Genomic DNA, 17,934 nt, shown 5'->3' on the forward strand with positions numbered 1-17,934 from the left:
AGTGTTTTCTCTTCTATGAATTACCTAATGCCCATACAATACATATGCCTGCATTTGTACACTCTTAAGCCAAATAACATTGTACTGTGTATTATTCTCTAGTAGCCTGCTTTTTATTGAACTTAATGATAAATTGCAAACATTTGACCATGTCAATTAAGTTTCTTACCATGATCTCCAACAGCTAGGCAATATTCTGTCATATGGGTATACCATACTTTTCTCAATCCACAATCTCATCAGAGTCCCAATAGTTGCCTGATATGTCTCCATCAGTTGTGAGGTATGTTTCAAATGATTTATTACTAGAAATTCTTAGCGAGCTGAAGTTTGTAAATTTTCTCAAGCTACTTTATTGATATATAACACAGATACATAAACTTTGCCCATTCAAAATGTACAATCCAGTGCTTTCAGTATATTCATAGAGTTTTGCAGCTGTCACCACAGTCAAGTTTAGAATATTTTCATTTTCCCAAAAAGAAACCCTTGGCTGGCATCCTTTTCCCCACTTCCTTTTCTCTCCACTCCCAATCTCTGTCCCAGCCGCAGGCAAGCACTCATGTACTTCCTGTTTCTATATAGATTTGCCTATTCTAGACTTTTCATATAAATAAATCAGATACTGTGTGGCCCTTTGTGTCTCGATCCTTTCACTTAACATCATGTTCTCAAGGGTCATTCCTGTTGTAGCATGTATCAGTACTTCTTTTTTTAGGGCTGAGTAATGTTCCATTGTATGGATATGCCACATTTCATCTATGCATTCAGTTCATGGACGTGTGGGTTGTTTCCACATTTTGGCTATTGTCCATAATGCTTCCAGGTACACTTGTCTACACATTTTTGTGTGGATATAGGTTTTCCTTTTTTGGGGTATGCTCCTGAGAGTGCAATTTCTGGATCACATGGAACTCCTTGTTTAACCTTTTGAGGAGCCACCAGATGGTTCTCCACAGCAGCCACACCCATCTACATTCTAACCAGCAGTGTAGGAAGGTTCCGATTTCTCCATATCTTCACGAGCACTCGCTGTCATTTTTCTTTTTAGTCTTGTCATTTTATTGGGTATGAAGCGGTATTGCATTCTGATTTTGATTTGGATTTTCTTGATGGCTAAGGATATTGAACGTCTCTTTATGTGATTATTGGATGGATGACTTTTTCAGCGGTTATCGGGTCACCCCTGTAATCATGCCCACCTCATTTTCTTACAGTGCAGTGTGTGCTTTTAGGCACATACCAAGAGCTTACAGAGATCCTCCTGGTTCCGAGGAAAGATTCACATCCCCAGTAAACACTGCTCCCAGATTACAATATAGAGAGGCTAAATTATAGCCCATTTCACTTTTCCTTTAAATCCCTTTACTTTTTTGTGCTACAAGAGTTTCAGAATAATAATTCTGCAGAAAAAAGTACCCATTGTCCAGCAGTTGTGTCAGGTAGGAAACTGGGATGCCCGACTGCATTGGTTTAGCCAGAACTGTGGCCATGAAACCTTGCCTAGCCCCCAGGAACGGGGTGAGGGGGGATATCATATACGCTTTAGGTGGGGCAGAGGGGTGGTCTGCCCCTGTGCAGGCAGGAATGTTCAGGAAGCAGGCTGCCTGTTTCTACTCCAAATATTTGATATTCACGGATGGCATGGATCCTGACTAAGTGGAGCTGATGCTGGCTCTATACTGCACATAGCTCCTGAATATCAGCCCTGCTTGGCTATGCATGTGTTTTTTGTTAGTTTTTGAGACAGAGTCTCGCTCTCTTGCCCAGGCTGGAATGCAGTGGCACGATGTTGGCTCACTGCAAACCCTGCCTCCCAGGTTCAAGCGATTCTCCTCTCCCAGCCTCCCGAGTCTCTGGGATTACAGACGTGCATCACCAGGCCCAGCTAATTTTTATATTTTTACTCGAGACGTACGTAGTTTCACCATGTTGGCCAGGCTGGTCTCAAACTCGTGACCTTAGGTGATATGCCCCCCTCAGCCTCCCAAAGTGCTGGGATTATAGGCATGAGCCACCACGCCCAGCAGTATGTTTGTTTTTCTTCAAACCTAGATCAAGAGTCAAACATTCAAATGTTTGATGGGAGCAGTTGATGAACCAGAGCTTTAGAGTCAGCGAGACAGTAGAGAGTGGTGGAGATGGTGGCGCACAAGAGGGTCAGTGCCCCATCTCAAGGAACAGCTGCACCTCGGCCTATGCGATTGTGAAAATGTAAGCATATGCAGGCCAGACCTTGGCTTCTCTGTCTTCATTTTTCACATTAGCTAGAAGTTTGGATGTGCAATGTGAAATCTCACAAATTAAACATGTTACATAACTGTATTTTGTTTCCTATCTCTGCTGTAACAAATTTTCTCAATGTTAGTGACTTAGAACCACACAAAAGTTACACTTTACAGTTTTGGAGGTCAGTGGTCCAAAATAGGTCTCAGTGGGCTAAAATCGATGTGTCAGCAGGACACCATTTCTTTCTGTAGGTTTTAGAAGAGAACCCACTTCCTTGCTGTTTCCAGCTTCCAGGGACTGCCCAAATCCTTTGGCTCATGGCCCCTTCCTCTATCTTCAAAGCCAGGGATGACTGCTCAAGTCCTTCTCAAACTGCCCTGTTCCTGGTTCTCTCTCTTCTGCTTCTGCTTTTAAGGAACCTTGTAACTTCAGGGAGTCTACCCTGATAATCTGGGATAATCTGCCTATTTGAAGGTCAGCCAATTAGCAACCTTAATGCCATCTACAACCTTAATTACCATTTGCTATGTAACATAATATATTTACAGATTTCAGGGATTAGTTCATGAACATCTTGGGGCAGAGGGCATTCCACATACAGCAGTACCTACAATGTATATGCTTCTTAAAGAATGCATGAGTCTTAAATTTGTTTTATGTCCTTGGAGTGTATAGCAGAGTTAGACAGATCCTTCTGGATTGGTGGTTGATTGAATATTGGCTGTACAAAGAAACTGGATACGAGTATAGAGAAAAGATCAATCATAGCACTAGCTTACAGTTTATTTTATTCTTTAATGATTTTTTAAAAAATATTTCTCTCACTTACTTGAAAAGCAGTCTTAGAAATTAACTGGAATGGGTAGTTTATTCGTCTTTCTTCTTTTGTAAAATAATGGCAGTTTGTAACTCAGATTTTAGTATGAGAAATAAATAAAATACTGTGTGTTTTCCTTTGATTTTTCTATCTGTGGTCCAGCCAGCCAGCTAACTATGCATTCCTTTTTCTGCCTTTTCATCATAACACCTATCTTAGCAACTCTTCATTGCTGCTTTGCAAAGAGGATTTGAGATTGTTTATGTAGGGGCCCATGTATAATACCTCAAGAGAAAAAGACACAGATGAGGCTATTAGGATTAAGGGAAAATCAAGTAAATCGAGAGGTGAAGCACTGTCCAGAAATACTGGCCAGAAGCTATGAACAGATGCCACAGCTGGGCTGAAGAGTTATCTGTGAGCCTTCCAGGGGTGTAAGCCAAGAGAAAGACAGTTCACCAAATCTATCGATTAATAGAAATCATCCAGCAGCAGTGCCACTGTAAGATGTTCAATATGTAGCACCTTTCTGTCCCCCCTCCTCTTGCCAGTTGGGACAGGAATAGCAAGCCAAAGGCTTTCTGAAATAATCCTTAGCTATATTCTTGGTATTCACCAAGGAATTTACCAATATGCAAAGACTTGGGGATAATTAGTATTATCTTTGCCATTATCTGCAGTAATATTATGAAGATTAGAAATGCAACTCTGTCCTGAAGAACTGCAGTCTGTGGGTCACCTTGGAGAAGAACTTAAGAACTTACTGAAGTGAACAGGCTCACCTGCCTTTTCTCAGAGCCACATCACCTGCAGGCAGGATCTGCAAGGTCAGCAGTTAGCATCAAGTTGCACAGCCTGGGCTTGGGTGGCGTTCGCTTTACCCTTGCCCTTGATGTGGTGCCGAGTTGTCAGGATTCTCGTAAAATTCCTGGGTGATGGTTTCTTCTGTTCTCTTTATTTCCTTAAGTGAACATCTGTCTAATTGTTCACCTCCATCGCTTTAGTGCTTTCCTCATGCTTTCTCTCTTTCCAGACAATAAACTTTATTTTCTTCATAAGAATTCAGTCTACGCAAGGGTATTAGGCAGCTTGTTTGCACCTTTTAATTCCTGGATGTTTTCCAGAAAGGCTGTTTGCAGTAGTTCCAATGGGTTCATCTGTGAATCAGGGAAGACAATGCAGCTTTGTGTTTGGGTTTTTATCAGTTACCTTCTGTTTGTAAACATCTGTTTGGAAACGTTTGCTGGTGCCTACCCCAGCCCCCCCCCCCCCCCCCCCCGCCAGAAATAAAGGGATTAATCTCTTTTTGCTTGGCGTAGGGAGAAGACAGTGTCTGCTGATGTGCTTAACTTTTTTTTTTTTTTTTTTTTTTTTTTTGGTCAGGTGCGTAGGTATGTGACTGAAACCCATAGACTTTGCACATATTGTCAAATGACTTTCCAGAGGGACTCAGGCACTTTATTTCATTAATGCCAATGAAGCCCGTTAATCCGCTCATTACTGCAGTTTAATTTTGATGCTGGTTTTTGATGATGTATTGAAAACTTGTATAAACTGGCAGTTACAACTGGAAAACATTTCTAGTTTAGAAGAGACCCTTATTTTTCATATGCTTAGAAATATCCAGCAAGCCACTTTTTAAGGCTTTTTATCACATTTTATTCTTAAGCTTTCTGAATTCCTTATTATATTTTGCCTGATAAATAGTTGGATTTTGTTTTTTGGTTCAATGTAAGAATATTCTTAAACTAGGTAAACTATTTTAATTGTTTGTCATTATGTTCTCTCATTCTGTTAAATTTTGTTTTCTGTTTTTCATGGTTTTGGGTTTTTCTAGATGGCCTGTCTTTAAAACTTCTTGATATTTTTGATTAAATTTTCATATATCATCAAAAATAGAGATGACAGCCAGGGGTGGTGGTGCATGCCTATAATCCCAACACTTTCGGAGGCCAAGGTGAGGAGACCGCCTGAGGTCAGGAATTCAAGACTACTGGGCAACATGGTGAAGCTCTGTCTATCCTAAAAATGCAAAAATTAGCCAGGAGTGGTGGTGCATGTCTGTAGTCACAGCTACTTGGGAGGCTGAGGCAGGCGAATTGCTTGAACCTGGGAGGTGGAGGTTGCAGTGAGCTGAGATGGAGCCACTGCGCTCCAGCCTGGGCCACAGAGGGAGACTCTGTCTCAAAAGAAAAGAAAAGTAGAGAGGATAGTATAATGAGGCTCTTGTCTGCCAGTCACTCTATAGTAACTATTAGGAAACCCCTTTTTTTCTCTGAAGTCATTGCTCCTGTGTGTGTGTGTGTCTGTATATAAAAAAAAGTATGTATACATATATGTATATGTATGTGTATAGATAAAAATGCATGTATGGGGCTGGGCGCAGTGGCTCACGCCTGTAATCCCAGCACTTTGGGAGGCTGAGGCGGGCGAATCACAAGGTCAGGAGATCGAGACCATCCTGGCTAACATGGTGAAACCGTGTCTCTACTAAAAGTACAAAAAATTAGCCTGGCGTGGTGGTGGGCACCTGTAGTCCCAGCTTTTCGGGAGGCTGAGACCGAAGAATTACTTGATGAAACATGGCAGACGATGTAGAACAGCAGCAAACTACCAACACTGTGGAGGACCCCCTGGATCTTAGGCTCAGCCCAGAGGAGCGAATTTGTGTGAAAATGAGAAACAACCGAGAGCTTCGAGGCAGATTACATACTTATGATCAACATTTAAATATGATCTTGGGAGATGTGGAAGAAACTGTGACTACTATAGAAATTGATGAGGAAACATATGAAGAGACATATGAATCAACAAAACAGAATATTCCCGTGCTCTTTGTCCGGGGAGATGGCATTTTCCTGGTTGTCCCTCCACTGAGAGCTGGCTGAAACAAAGAATTTGTCCTGTACGGAAAACAAGAGACTTTGTACAGTGGCCTCTCTAAATGTGCAAGATATTCAAAAGAGAAACCCGCATACATTTGGATATTAAGAAATAATTCTGGGGATTCTTCCACTCCTGAAATGAGTTGATTTGCAGATAATTCACAACTTCTTAAGCTAAATGGTATTTTCGATTTTCTCAAGCTCTTCCAATAAATATGACCACCAAGATGCAGGAAAAAAAAAAAAAAAAGAAGAATCGCTTGAACCCGGGAGATGGAGGTTGCAGTGAGCCGAGATCATGCCACTGCACTCCAGCTTGGGTGACAGAGTGAGACTTTGTCTCAAAATAAATAAATAAAAATGCATATATGTATATTTGTGTGAATCATAAACACATATATAAAACATATATAGCATATGCATACATAACACATTTCTTTTTCTAGTGTGTGTGTACCTTGATTTATGTCTCACATATTCAAAATACTCAACTTGTTTAAAATAAGAGCACAACCTATTTAAGTAGTAAAGATTCAAAGCCTGGTTCTAAAATGCTGAACTTTCCTGTGGATTTGTGTACCTGTGGGAAAATCTCAGTCCCCAGGCAGGAAGGAAGGAGATATGACACATCTCTAGTTTGTTGTAAGTCGCCTACCCTAGACCTCATCTCCAGTGCTCTGAATGTGGAGAGGTAGGTGCAGGGCAGTGGGACAGAGAGGTGCACTTTGAAAGACTATCACATGGAAACAAAAGTTCCGGCTGGGCACGGTGGCTCATGCCTGTAATCCAAGCACTTTGGAAGGCCAAGGCGAGTGGATCACGAGGTCAGCAGTTGAAGACCAGCCTGGCCAGCATGGTGAAACCCCGTCTCTACTAAAAATAGAAAAAATTAGCCGGGCATAGTGGCGTGAGCCTGTAATCCCAGCGACTCGGGAGGCTGAGGCAGGATAATTGCTTGAACCTGGGAGGTGGAGGTTGAAGTGAGCTGAGATGGCACCATTGCACTCCAGCCTGGGAGACAGAGTGAGACTCCATCTCAAAAAACAAACAAAAAAAAGTTCCAATACACACTATGGTATATGAGATCTTCACCCAATCAAGGATTAAATGGCCAATTCCTAAATGACGCCCACCTTTTTATGGCCATGTATACCTTTGCCTCAGTACTACTGGCATTTGCTGACATCCATTTATCAAGATACAGGGATGGATTTCTAGAAGGCCCAGGCAGGGGTGCTGGCCAGGAGACACCAGGCATAGACTCTTCTTTCTCAGAGCCTTCGTGGCCCCTAGTTTGAATGTTTGAGTCACTGCAGTAAAGTTCCTGATGTTTGACAGTACTCCTTATGAAGGGAGTCATGTGAGTTGCTAGCTGGGTTCTCTAGATGGTGGTGTCATGCCAACATGGGAACCACTAGCACAAAGAACATGCTAGGTTCTGTTGAGACCTGACTTTCGGAATAGCATAGGTACTTACCTTTCTCAACACCACACAAACACACTCCAGAATGCAAAGGAACCTGCACTGTGCCATCTTGCTTCTCCCTGCATAGCCACTTCTCTTTCCAGTGGTGTTTGTATTTTGGTTCATTCAATCAATGAATGATTGATTGAATCAACCACTTGGTCCCTTCAATCTGTAACCTTCCTGCAACACTGTCTTTGTGATGTTATCATGACCTTGATTTTTGAGGTATAGAATTGGGCATAATCAGAGAAAACGTGGTCTGGGACACATTTGTGGGCTATTCTATGCTAAACATTTCCATATCATTAATGTTCAACACAGCTTTGTCGGGTTGGAGATAGGATTATCATTGTTACGATTGTTATTATCAATACTAGCTGTGATTATTGATCACTTCCACATGCCAGGCACAGTGCTGGGTGCTATATATTTATTCTCTAATTTATAGCTTGCTGCACTCTTGCTGGGTATGTGTAATTATTCCCATTTCACCGGATCTCTGGGAGTTTGGTGAATTAATCACCCAGCATCCAAATAGCTAACCGGTAGCAGAGCTGGGATTCAAACTCAGTTAGGCTGACTTCTGTGCCTGTTTTCTTGCCTAAGCGGCGGACTCATTGAGTAGGAGAAGGCCAGTTATTCCTCTTTGTCACTGATACAACTGGGGACCTGTTCCCGGAGATGTGGAGCTGTGCATTAGGGCTGGGTAGAACACACATAATGAAGCATATGCACGAGAACTTTTTCATCTTTCTGCATACACTTGGAACTAGTTCTTTGTTTTTGTAAAAACATCATGCACCAGGTAAAATGTTTAATAACACAGAGAAATCTAATTGTCAAGTATCTTCTCAACACACATTAATCAACAATTCTCCTATCAAAAGATAACCTCTTGTATTTACAAAAAAAGGAGAAAAAATGCTGTCATCAGTAAATTCATTCATGTATGTTATACACTTACATACAAAATGTATCCATTTGATTAAATTAGAACTCTGCTAATGAATTACTTTCCTTGATTGCACAGTAATAAAGTCAATGTTGTAAATATAATAATTATAGCCAAGTGCAGTGGCTTACACCTGTAATCCCGGCACTTTGGGAGGCTGAGGTGGGCAGATCACTTGAGGTCAGGAGTTCGAGACCAGCCTGGCCAACATGGTGAAACCCTGTCTCTGCTAAAAATACAAAAATTAGCTGGGTGTGGTGGCACATGCCTGTAATCCCAACTACTCAGGAAGCCGAGGACTGAGAATCACTTGAACCTGGGAAGTGGAGTTTGCAGTGAGCCGAGATAGTGCTACTGCACTCCAGCCTGAGCAACAGAGCAAGACTCCGTGTCAAAAAATAAATAATATATGTGTGTGTGTGTGTGTGTGTATGTATGTTCATGAATTATATACAAATGAGGGAAAATATACAAATGAGTTGAATATATACAAATGAGGGAAAAATTGTTCCTTGTGTCAGGAACAATTACTGTGAATTTTGTGTAGCTCTTCCTGACTTTTTAAGATTCAAATATATTTCATAAAGTTGAAATCACACTGTGGTCTTTTTTCTTTCTTTTTTTTTTTTTTTTTAACCAGGCATATAGTGGCCATGTTTCTATGTCAATACATACTGTTTAGCAGTACAGTTGTACTGACTTGACATTATAGCCTCATAACTTAGTAAATTAATCCCATATTGCTGGGCACAGATTCTGTTTTCCATTTTTTCAGTCATGAGCAACGTTGCTGGTTTACCTGGGCTAAATAAGAAGTTTAAATGCAAACAGATAATTCTTGAGAAAGCTTCTTCCCATATATACTCTTTCTACAGCAGTGTCTGAGTGTCTGTACCTTCCTATACCTTCACCATATCATGTATTTGTCATTTTATAGTGAGTTGTATTACTTGCTAGGTGAGCTTGTATCTCCTTTGATAACGCAAAGAAGGCCTGGGTTTGCTTGGCAATTTGTTCCAATATTCTTTTCAGTTTTAAATAAGTTTTGAACAAAAAGTTTTAGCATTTTACATAAAAACCTCTAAAGCTCTCAGGCTAATTAGTAATGTAGCATATACAAATTAAGTTTTTTTCTGCTGTGCTTAATTCTTATTAACACACTAATCATGAGGGCCCCCAAATTGCTGTAAGGAGCACACTTAGAAAACATATGAAGGATCGATAGTTGGTACTTAAGAAATCATTGAAACACCTTTTCTTTTTTAATCTATCTTAGAGCTGAAAGATAAAAAGACTTAAAATGAGTTAGAATATGAGTTTTTCAGCATCTTATAGCTTATGAGTTAAAGCAAGATTTAAAAAATACATTTAACATACTAACTATTTCAAAGGCTACAGAGATACCGTAACATTTTAAAAAATAACTTAAATTTTCATTATGGAAATCAACTGCCACAAAAACACAACCTTTTACAAGACAATGAGATGTGCATGAGAAGCCCTGATGTTGAGAAGCTCATAATTCGGTGTGAGAAACACACAAGGCATGATGCCATTCCCATCTGGGATGAACAGGGAAGACTTCCTGGGAGAGGTGACTATGGACTTAATTTTGCTTTGACACAGCAAAAACATGAGGAATGAATTTTGTGACTGGAAGGTTGTTAGTTTTCTGTGGAGGGAACAACACTCATCTTGCAAATTTTCCTTCACTATTCAATCATTAGAAAATAATTTTAAATGAGCTTAGTAGTTCTCAGAATTTTGGGTTTCAGGAAACAAACTTTTTAAAAACAAAACAAAGAGGATACCAATTTAAGCTTGCCAAAAAGATTTTCCCCCAAAAGAAAAACACATTAAAAACAACGACAAAAATCAACAAAAACTAACACTATGCCCCCATCAACAATCAACATTACTTTCTAAAAGCAAGGGCGTTTTGACACCAGATATTGTGAGGACATCTACCTGCTCTAAGGGACAGCCATTTCACTGGTGTTTTGTCAATTTTTATTTTGAACTAATTTTAGACTCACACAGAAGTTGGAGAAGTAGGCTGGGCACGGTGGCTCAAGCCTGTAATCCCAGCACTTTGGGAGGCCGAGGTGGGCTGATCCCTTGACGCCACGAGTTCGAGACCAGCCTGGTCAAATAATGAAACCCTGTCTCTACTAAAAATATAAGAATTAGCCTGGCATGGGAGCGCACACCTGTAATCCCAGATACTTGGGAGGCCGAGACATGAGAATCACTTGAAGCTGGGAGCTGGAGGCTGCAGTGAGCCAAGTGGAGTGCCACTGCACTCCAGTCTGGGCGACAGAGTGAGACTCTGTCTCAAAAAAAAAAAAAAAAAAAAAAAAGTTGCAGAAATAACAATAGTTCACAGTACCTCTACTTTCTTCTAATTTTAGCACTTTACCTAATCATGGTATAATAATCAAAACAAGAAAATAGACATTGGTGCTAAATATTAACTATACTTGTTACTCAAATTTCACCACTAAAGCAGTGTTGTCTTTTTATTCCAGGGTCTAGTCCAGGATGCCACATTATATTTAATTGTTATATCTCCTTGGTGCCTTTAGTACTTTTTTTTTTGAGACAGGGTCTGACTCTGTCACCCAGGCTGGAGCGCAGTGGTACGATCATGGCTTACTGCAGCCTCCACCTCCTAGGCTCAAGTGATCCTCCCACCTCAGCCTCCTGAGTACCTGGGACTATAGGCATGCACCACCATGCCTGGCTAATTTTTGCATTTGTTTTATCAAGGCAGGGTTTCATCATGTTGCACAGGCTGGTCTTGAGCTCCTGGGCTCAAGAAATCTGCTTACCTCGGCTTCCCAAAGTGCTGGGATTACAGGCATGAGCCACTGCACCTGGCTTGGAGCATTCAGTCTTTGATAGTTGCTTACTTATTTCCTTCTTTTTCTGATCTTGAGACCTTGATTTGTCCAGTATTTTCTCATCATTACTCTGAGTGTAAGCATTTTTTGGCAAGAACATTATAAAAATAATGTGGTGTCTTTCTTAGTATATTATCTTAGGTAGAACATAATGTTGATCTGTCTCATCCCTGGTAATGTTAACCTTGATCACTTGGTTAATGTGATGTCTGCTTAGTTTTTCCAATGTAATGTTATTAATTTTTCCTTTGAAATTCATAATTATTTGAAGGGAGATGTTTTGAGATGATGCTGGCAGCCCCGTTTTCCTTAAACTTTCACATGCTGACTTTCTATTGTTGGATCTTGCCTGCAGCAGTGTTTACCATGATGCCTGGCTAGTGGTGACTATGTATTTCCCTTACTCTTTTTATACTCAGTAATTGGAATTCTTCTGAAGAAAGAGCTATCCCTTCTCCCCCATTTCTTTCTTTTCTTTTCTTTTTGTTGAGACAAAGTTTCACTCTTGTCGCCCAGGCTGGAGTGTAATGGTGCGATCTCGGCTCCCTGCAACCTCTGCCTCCCGTGTTCAGGCGATTCTCCCGTCTCAGCCTCCCAGGTAGCTGGGATTACAGGTCCATGCCACCAAGCCCAGCTAATTTTTATATTTCTAGTAGAGATGGGGTTTCACCATGTTGACCAGGCTGGTTTCAAACTCCTCATCTCTGGTGATCCTCCCACCTCGGACTCCCAAAGTGCTGGGATTACAGGTGTGAGCTACAGCACCGGGCCCCTCCCCCATTTATTTCTGATTCAATTACTTTATATTAGCGTAGATTCACAGGTATTTGCTTTTTTTTTTTTTTGATTTATTAATACCTGCATTTATTCTGTTGCTGAAACCATTCCAGCTTTTTCTGGTTTGCTTCTATGAAGGATGCTATTTTAATGGGGTGATTTTTTTCTTCTCACTACATTCTTCCTCACTCCCCACTTTTTATGTCCGGTTGCCATAGGCTGGTGAGAACTTGGTTTTGAACAGTTGAAGGTCTGCTGTTAGGGACGTGCTAACCTAGGGAATTGTACTGAACTCGTGGGAGCATGTTAGTATCAGATGTGTGCCTTGTCTGTCTTGCTTGTAGGAAGAACAAGAGACGAGACACAGCAAGGTGATGATGGGTATGTGAAGCAGGATAAAGAAAAAAACAGGGCAGGCATTACAGGCTTAAGCCTGTAATCCCAGCACTTTGGAAGGCCAATGCGGGTGGATCACCTGATGATAGGAGTTCAAGACCAGCCTCACCAACATGGTGAAACCCTATCCCTATTAAAAATACAAAAATTAACCAGGCGTGGTGGCGGGCATCTGTAGTCTCAGGTACTCGGGAGCCTGAGGCAGCAGAATTGCCTGAACTCGGGAGGTGTAGGTAGCAGTGAGCCGAGATGGCACCACTGCACTCCAGCCTGGGCAATGGAGCAAGACTCTATCTACCCCGCACCCTGCAAAAAAAGAAAAGAAAGAAAAAAAAAATCTTGGTGCTTGCAGGAGAGGCATTTATTTCTTTTAGGACTGGATGGGGCTTGGAGGGTTTCCAGGAAACAGCCTCAACCTAAAAATAGTAGACACATTTCATGAAGAACTTACTATGTGTCCAGTAGATAAATATACCACAAGCATTATCTTCTGTAATCATCTCACAATCTTATGAAGGAGATACTAATATTTTGCTTGCAAAGATGAGGGAAGTGAGTTTCCGAAGTTGCTAAATGCATAAAGGAGGTGGTGGTGTCAGAATGGCATCCTGCTCAGATGGTTGCCTGGGACAGTGTCCGGAGGAAGACCTCTGATTCCTTCCCCAGCATTAGGCAATATTCAAGTCTTCAGTTCCATGTGTAGGGGAGAAGACTTTCCTTCTGCTCTCTCATGACAGTGGTACCCACACCCGTATTCCACCATAAAATCTTTTTTATTCAGTATTAGGAAAAAAGAAATATCTTTCCATCCAGTGGTCACTGTGTGTGTGTGTGTGTGTTTGTGTGTGTGTGTTCACTGTGCTGTGTGAATTGTGGCTTTAAATGTATTACTGTCAATTCCATATATTTTTAAAATGTTGCTTTTAGAGTATGTGCAAGTTTGGGGCATTTTTGAGGGCTTTTTTTTTTTTTGACAGGGTCTTAATATGTCACCGAGGCTGCAGTGCAGTGGCGCGATGACAGCCCACTCCAGCCCCAAACTCCCAAGCTCCAGTAATTTTCCTTCCTCAGACCCCAAAGTAGCTGGGACCACAGATGCACACCACCACTTCCAGCTGATTATTTAAAAAAAATTTTGTAGTGACCGTGTCTTGCTGTGTTTCCCAGGCTGTGCTTGAACTCCTGGGCTCAAGTGATCTTCCCAGCTTGGCCTCCCAAAGTGCTGGGAATACAGGTGTGAGCCACTGTCCCAGGCCAGTTTTAACTCACAATGATTTCATAAGAAATCCACATCTGAGAGTCCCAGAAGGTAAAATATTCCCCTTTCTTCTAAATATACTTGACCACCACCATTCAGGTTCTTCTATTAACCCTCCTATATTTGCCAACCCTCAACCTGTTAGAAACAAGAAATGAGACTCTGGAGTAGATGTTAGCAACATCATGAGCTCCAACCCCTCCAGCTTACAGCCGAGACAGTGAGGTCCTATAGGATGAGGTTGGAGAGCAGGAACTTGCCCGAGGTCATGTGCAGAGTTCGAGGCAGGGCCTGGATGGGAAGCCCAGCATGGAGACCCCAGGCTGTCTCTCCGCCATCTTGTTGTGATGATTCCGGAAGAATGCCTGTCACTCCTGCTGACATCCGACTGACCAAGTGGGCAAGAGGAATTCTTCAAAACAGTTTAATAAATGCTTACATTTTCTCTTGGCCCCGTGCCACATCCCCCCACTCAGTCTTGTTTTCAAGGTTGAAGGTTCCTTCAGAGCTAGTGACCTTGCCCTTCCTGGCCTGTGGATGTCGCTCTCTATCCGTAACCCTCCTTTCCAGCGACCCTGTTTGCAGCAAAGACTATAATTTTGTTTTGGGTTTGGATATACTGATTACATTTTAGCTTCTGGTATATTTTCTTACCTGTCACAGCCATTAAATTTATTTTAATAGTTACTCTACTCTCCTGATAGCCACTAAAGGGGGAATTGGATATTGTCTATCAATTGGTTGGTCTCTGAACTAAGGCTGTATCTAATTACAAGGCATTGTATCGGTTCTGATTTATTAACCATTTACTTGGCTTTGGAGAAGGCAGCATTTTTAGTAGTACTGTTGAGCCTGCATGTAGCTTTTCCAGGAGGGCAGGGTGCCCGGAATATCTGATCTTACAGTTATTACTTTGTGTCATATATAATCTTGTTTTTTCCCTGCAACAAATAAATCTTTGGGACTCCTGAAGAAAAAAAAAAATGGGAAAGAAAAAAAAAATTTGTGGTTAAAGTATAATAAAAATAAACTGTTTGTCGTGACTGCAGCTGACATTTATCAGCCTGTTTGTGGGTGCTCTTTCTCTCTCTCTATAATACAGAACATAATTTGTCACTTTGTAAATACATTCCAGTCTAAATCCCTGCCAGCATCTGTTAGTGTTTGAAGGATTAATGTGCTACCCTGTGTATGTCTGCACTTCCAGGGAACAGTGTAGCATCTGATTACAGATCTTGGGAGAGCAGGAGGGAACAAGGTGTTTTCTGTGCTTTTTCCTACATGCAGTCGTTTTGGCCTTTTTCTGATTTTTCTTGTCTTTATCCCATTCTGTCTAGGTACCTGGAATTTCATCCTTTACAGAGATGTTCCTGGTCCCCAACCTTTCTTCTGTCTGTGATAGTCACAGCTGAAGTCATAGTATTTTATGTGTACTATGGGTTGAGCTGTGGATAATTCTTTGGGGCCAGTTAGACTTGGGTTCACATTCTTTCTCCAGCTAGTTTATGAGCTTAAGTTATGTGATTTCCATTTCTTCACTTGCAAAATGAAGATACTAATACCTACTTCTTGAAGATGCTGAGGATGAGGGAAGAAATAAATGTTAATGCAAAGTGCCCAGTTTAGTGCCTGCCAAGAGTAACTGGTGGGTCTGTGTCACCTTCTGACATCATCAGTGTGATTGTCTTCAACGCATCCATGGAAGTGAAACCGTTGGAGGAAGCTAATGCCGTGAGCCAGCTGGTGGTTATGTTTTTGTTTTGTTTTTCCTTTTTTCTTGCTGGATAGTGGGTTCTGTTTATTGAGAAATACTTACATCCCTCTAAATCAGGTGCTTGCTAGGGTTCTTGGCACACAGAGCATCCCACCAATAAACTGTGGTTCCCAACAAGGCTTGCAACTGAATCTGGGCAACAATGAACATGACTTCAATAATGACAAAAAGATTCAGATTCCTGCTGGAAGGTCCATATGTGCTGTCCCCAGTAGGATTCTGGAATTCCCTGAATCACAGTGTTGCTCGTAATTCTTTCCACATTATGAAGTGGCTCTATAGACTGCCTACCACCTTGCTTGTATCTACTGCTGTCGTTTAGATTAGGAACAGATTGCCAGATGTGGAAGAAATAGCCTCATTAGTAACTTTTCTGTAAGCAATCTCCTTGTTTCTTGTTTTCGTTCTTTTGTTTTTTGTGTGTGCTTCTGCGTGCCCCTCCTCTGTGGCTCCCCCCACCAAATTTCTGTGTCTTCATTTGCAACTCTCTTTTCTCCAGTAAAGAGGAAAGTGTGTAGTTCTCCTTTCCTTAGAGAAACATTATTTTGTTATTGTTGTTTTGGTTTGGGTTTCTGAAGTATAAATGCATATGAACTGGACAGAAATATTATGCCCATGTGCCAGGTGGCCAAGATAGGGCTTGTGATTTGAAGCTTCTTTTCCTAGATTCAGGAAAGTATCACTAGTTAATCAGGGAATATATCTTTCCGCCCATTGGAAAATGTCTGTTTTAGCACCCTAAATGCCCAGGTATTAGCATACTTGGGAAATGTCTAGAAACCCCTATTTCAATTTACTGACCATTTTTGGTAAATTCCTAGAGATGCCAAAATGCATTTCAAAAAGCTTTCATGTTCAAGAAGACTTGTGGAATGATAGAAAACATTTAATGCTGTTATGTACGAAGTGAAATACTGTTAAACTTTTAGATTATTTAATAGAAGACACATTTTACAAGGCAAAGTGCTTAGATATGCTCCCTCCTATGGCTATCCACACATCCTTAACTCTTCACGTTGTTTGAGACTGTTAGGCTGTTTTTCTATTGTATATTTAATCAAATAGTGGGTGATAAAACAAGAGACACTCCAAGGAATGGCATGACATTATCCTTTCTTCTCCTGCATTCATTGGAACCTGAACGTGGTATTAATTATAAGACTGTTAGACTTCAGGGGACTACACTCTTATTCTAAAATAGTGGTCAACTAACTGTGCCCTTCAGACAGAATTCCTGCCTAGTACCTGGCTTTGTAATTAAAGTTTTACTGGAACAGAGGAATACCAGTTAATTTATATATCGTCTGTTGCCACTTTTGCTTTCATGCTATTAAAGCTGAGTATTTGGGGGATACTTGAAAAATCTAAAATGCTTACTATCTGGCCCTTCAGAGAAAAGGTTTTCCAATCTGTGTTCTAGAGGATTCGTGGTCATTTGGAAAGAAAAGTATGTTAAGTCAAAATGAGCAGGTGGTTGGATTAGTATTTTCTTTCTACACATATGGAAACTGTTCCTATCATACCTGACTCAGTTTTCAAACTTGCTTAATCCAAAGCCTGGGGGGTGGATGTAGGAGAGAAGTTGAAATTAGCTGGGGGTTTTTTTGGTATCACAAAAGTTACATTTTTTTTTTTTTTTTTTTTTTTAAGACCGAGTCTTGCTCTGTTGCCCAGGCTGGAATGCAGTGGTGTGATTTCGGCTCACAGCAAGCTCTGCCTCCCAGGTTTACGCCATTCTCCTGCCTCAGCCTCCTAAGTAGCTGGTACTACAGGTGCCTGCCACCACGCCTGGCTAATTTTTTATATTTTTAGTAGAGACAGGGTTTCACCATGTTAGCCAGTTTGGTCTTGATCTCCTGACCTCGTGATTCAACCGCCTCGCCCTCCCAAAGTGCTGGGATTACAGGCGTGAGCCACCGCACCCAGCCGAAAAGTTATAATTTTAATGGTCTAAATCAAATTTGTTCAACCTGCAGCCTGTGGGCACATGTGGCCCAGGACAGCTTTGCAGCCCAACACAAATGTATAAACTTGCTTAAAACATGATGAGATTTTTTTTGCCATTTTTTTTCAGCTCATCAGCTATCATTAGGTTTAGTGTATTAATATTTTATGCACAGCCCAAGATAATTCTTTGTCCAGTGTCACCCAGGGAAGCCAAAAGATTGGACACCCCTGGGAATAAAACAGAAAAAAGGTGTAAAAGGCTTTGAGTTCATGGACAGAACAACATTTTTGTAAGTAAAGTATTTACGGATGTGGCCCCTTCATAATCTCCTGGGCTCAGGGATAATTTCCAGGCTGGAGAGAAGGTTGTGGCATGGAGACAGCAGTACTGTTTTGGAAGGAGAATTGACTTGTCACAATGGAGGGAGAACTACCATCCCAGTTGGGCCAACCTCTTTTTTTTTTTTCTTTTTGTTTCGAGATGGAGCCACGCTCTGTCACCAGGCTGGAGTGCAGTGGTGCAATCTC

The 17,934-nt window shown here is 41.2% G+C and overlaps 2 protein-coding genes across 3 annotated transcripts in view; both read left to right on the forward strand.

Annotated features, from left to right (window-relative positions):
* WWOX (WW domain containing oxidoreductase) overlaps positions 1 to 17,934 on the forward strand; it is a 1,113,301-nt gene that overhangs the window by 251,203 nt on the left and 844,164 nt on the right. The gene's annotated exons all lie outside the window — the stretch shown is intronic.
* Positions 5,607 to 6,135, forward strand: LOC101149837 (U6 snRNA-associated Sm-like protein LSm3). The gene has a single exon (XM_055366624.2). It carries the CDS (start codon positions 5,629 to 5,631, stop codon positions 5,932 to 5,934), a length of 306 nt encoding a protein of 101 aa, XP_055222599.2. The 5' UTR covers positions 5,607 to 5,628; the 3' UTR covers positions 5,935 to 6,135.

Source organism: Gorilla gorilla, chromosome 18 (assembly GCF_029281585.2).
Source record: "Gorilla gorilla gorilla isolate KB3781 chromosome 18, NHGRI_mGorGor1-v2.1_pri, whole genome shotgun sequence".
NCBI lineage: Eukaryota > Metazoa > Chordata > Mammalia > Primates > Hominidae > Gorilla > Gorilla gorilla.

Coding starts and splice junctions, on each gene's coding strand:
- LOC101149837 (XM_055366624.2), top strand. CDS start 5,629: ATGGCAGACGATGTAGAACAGCAGCAAACTACCAACACTGTGGAGGAC.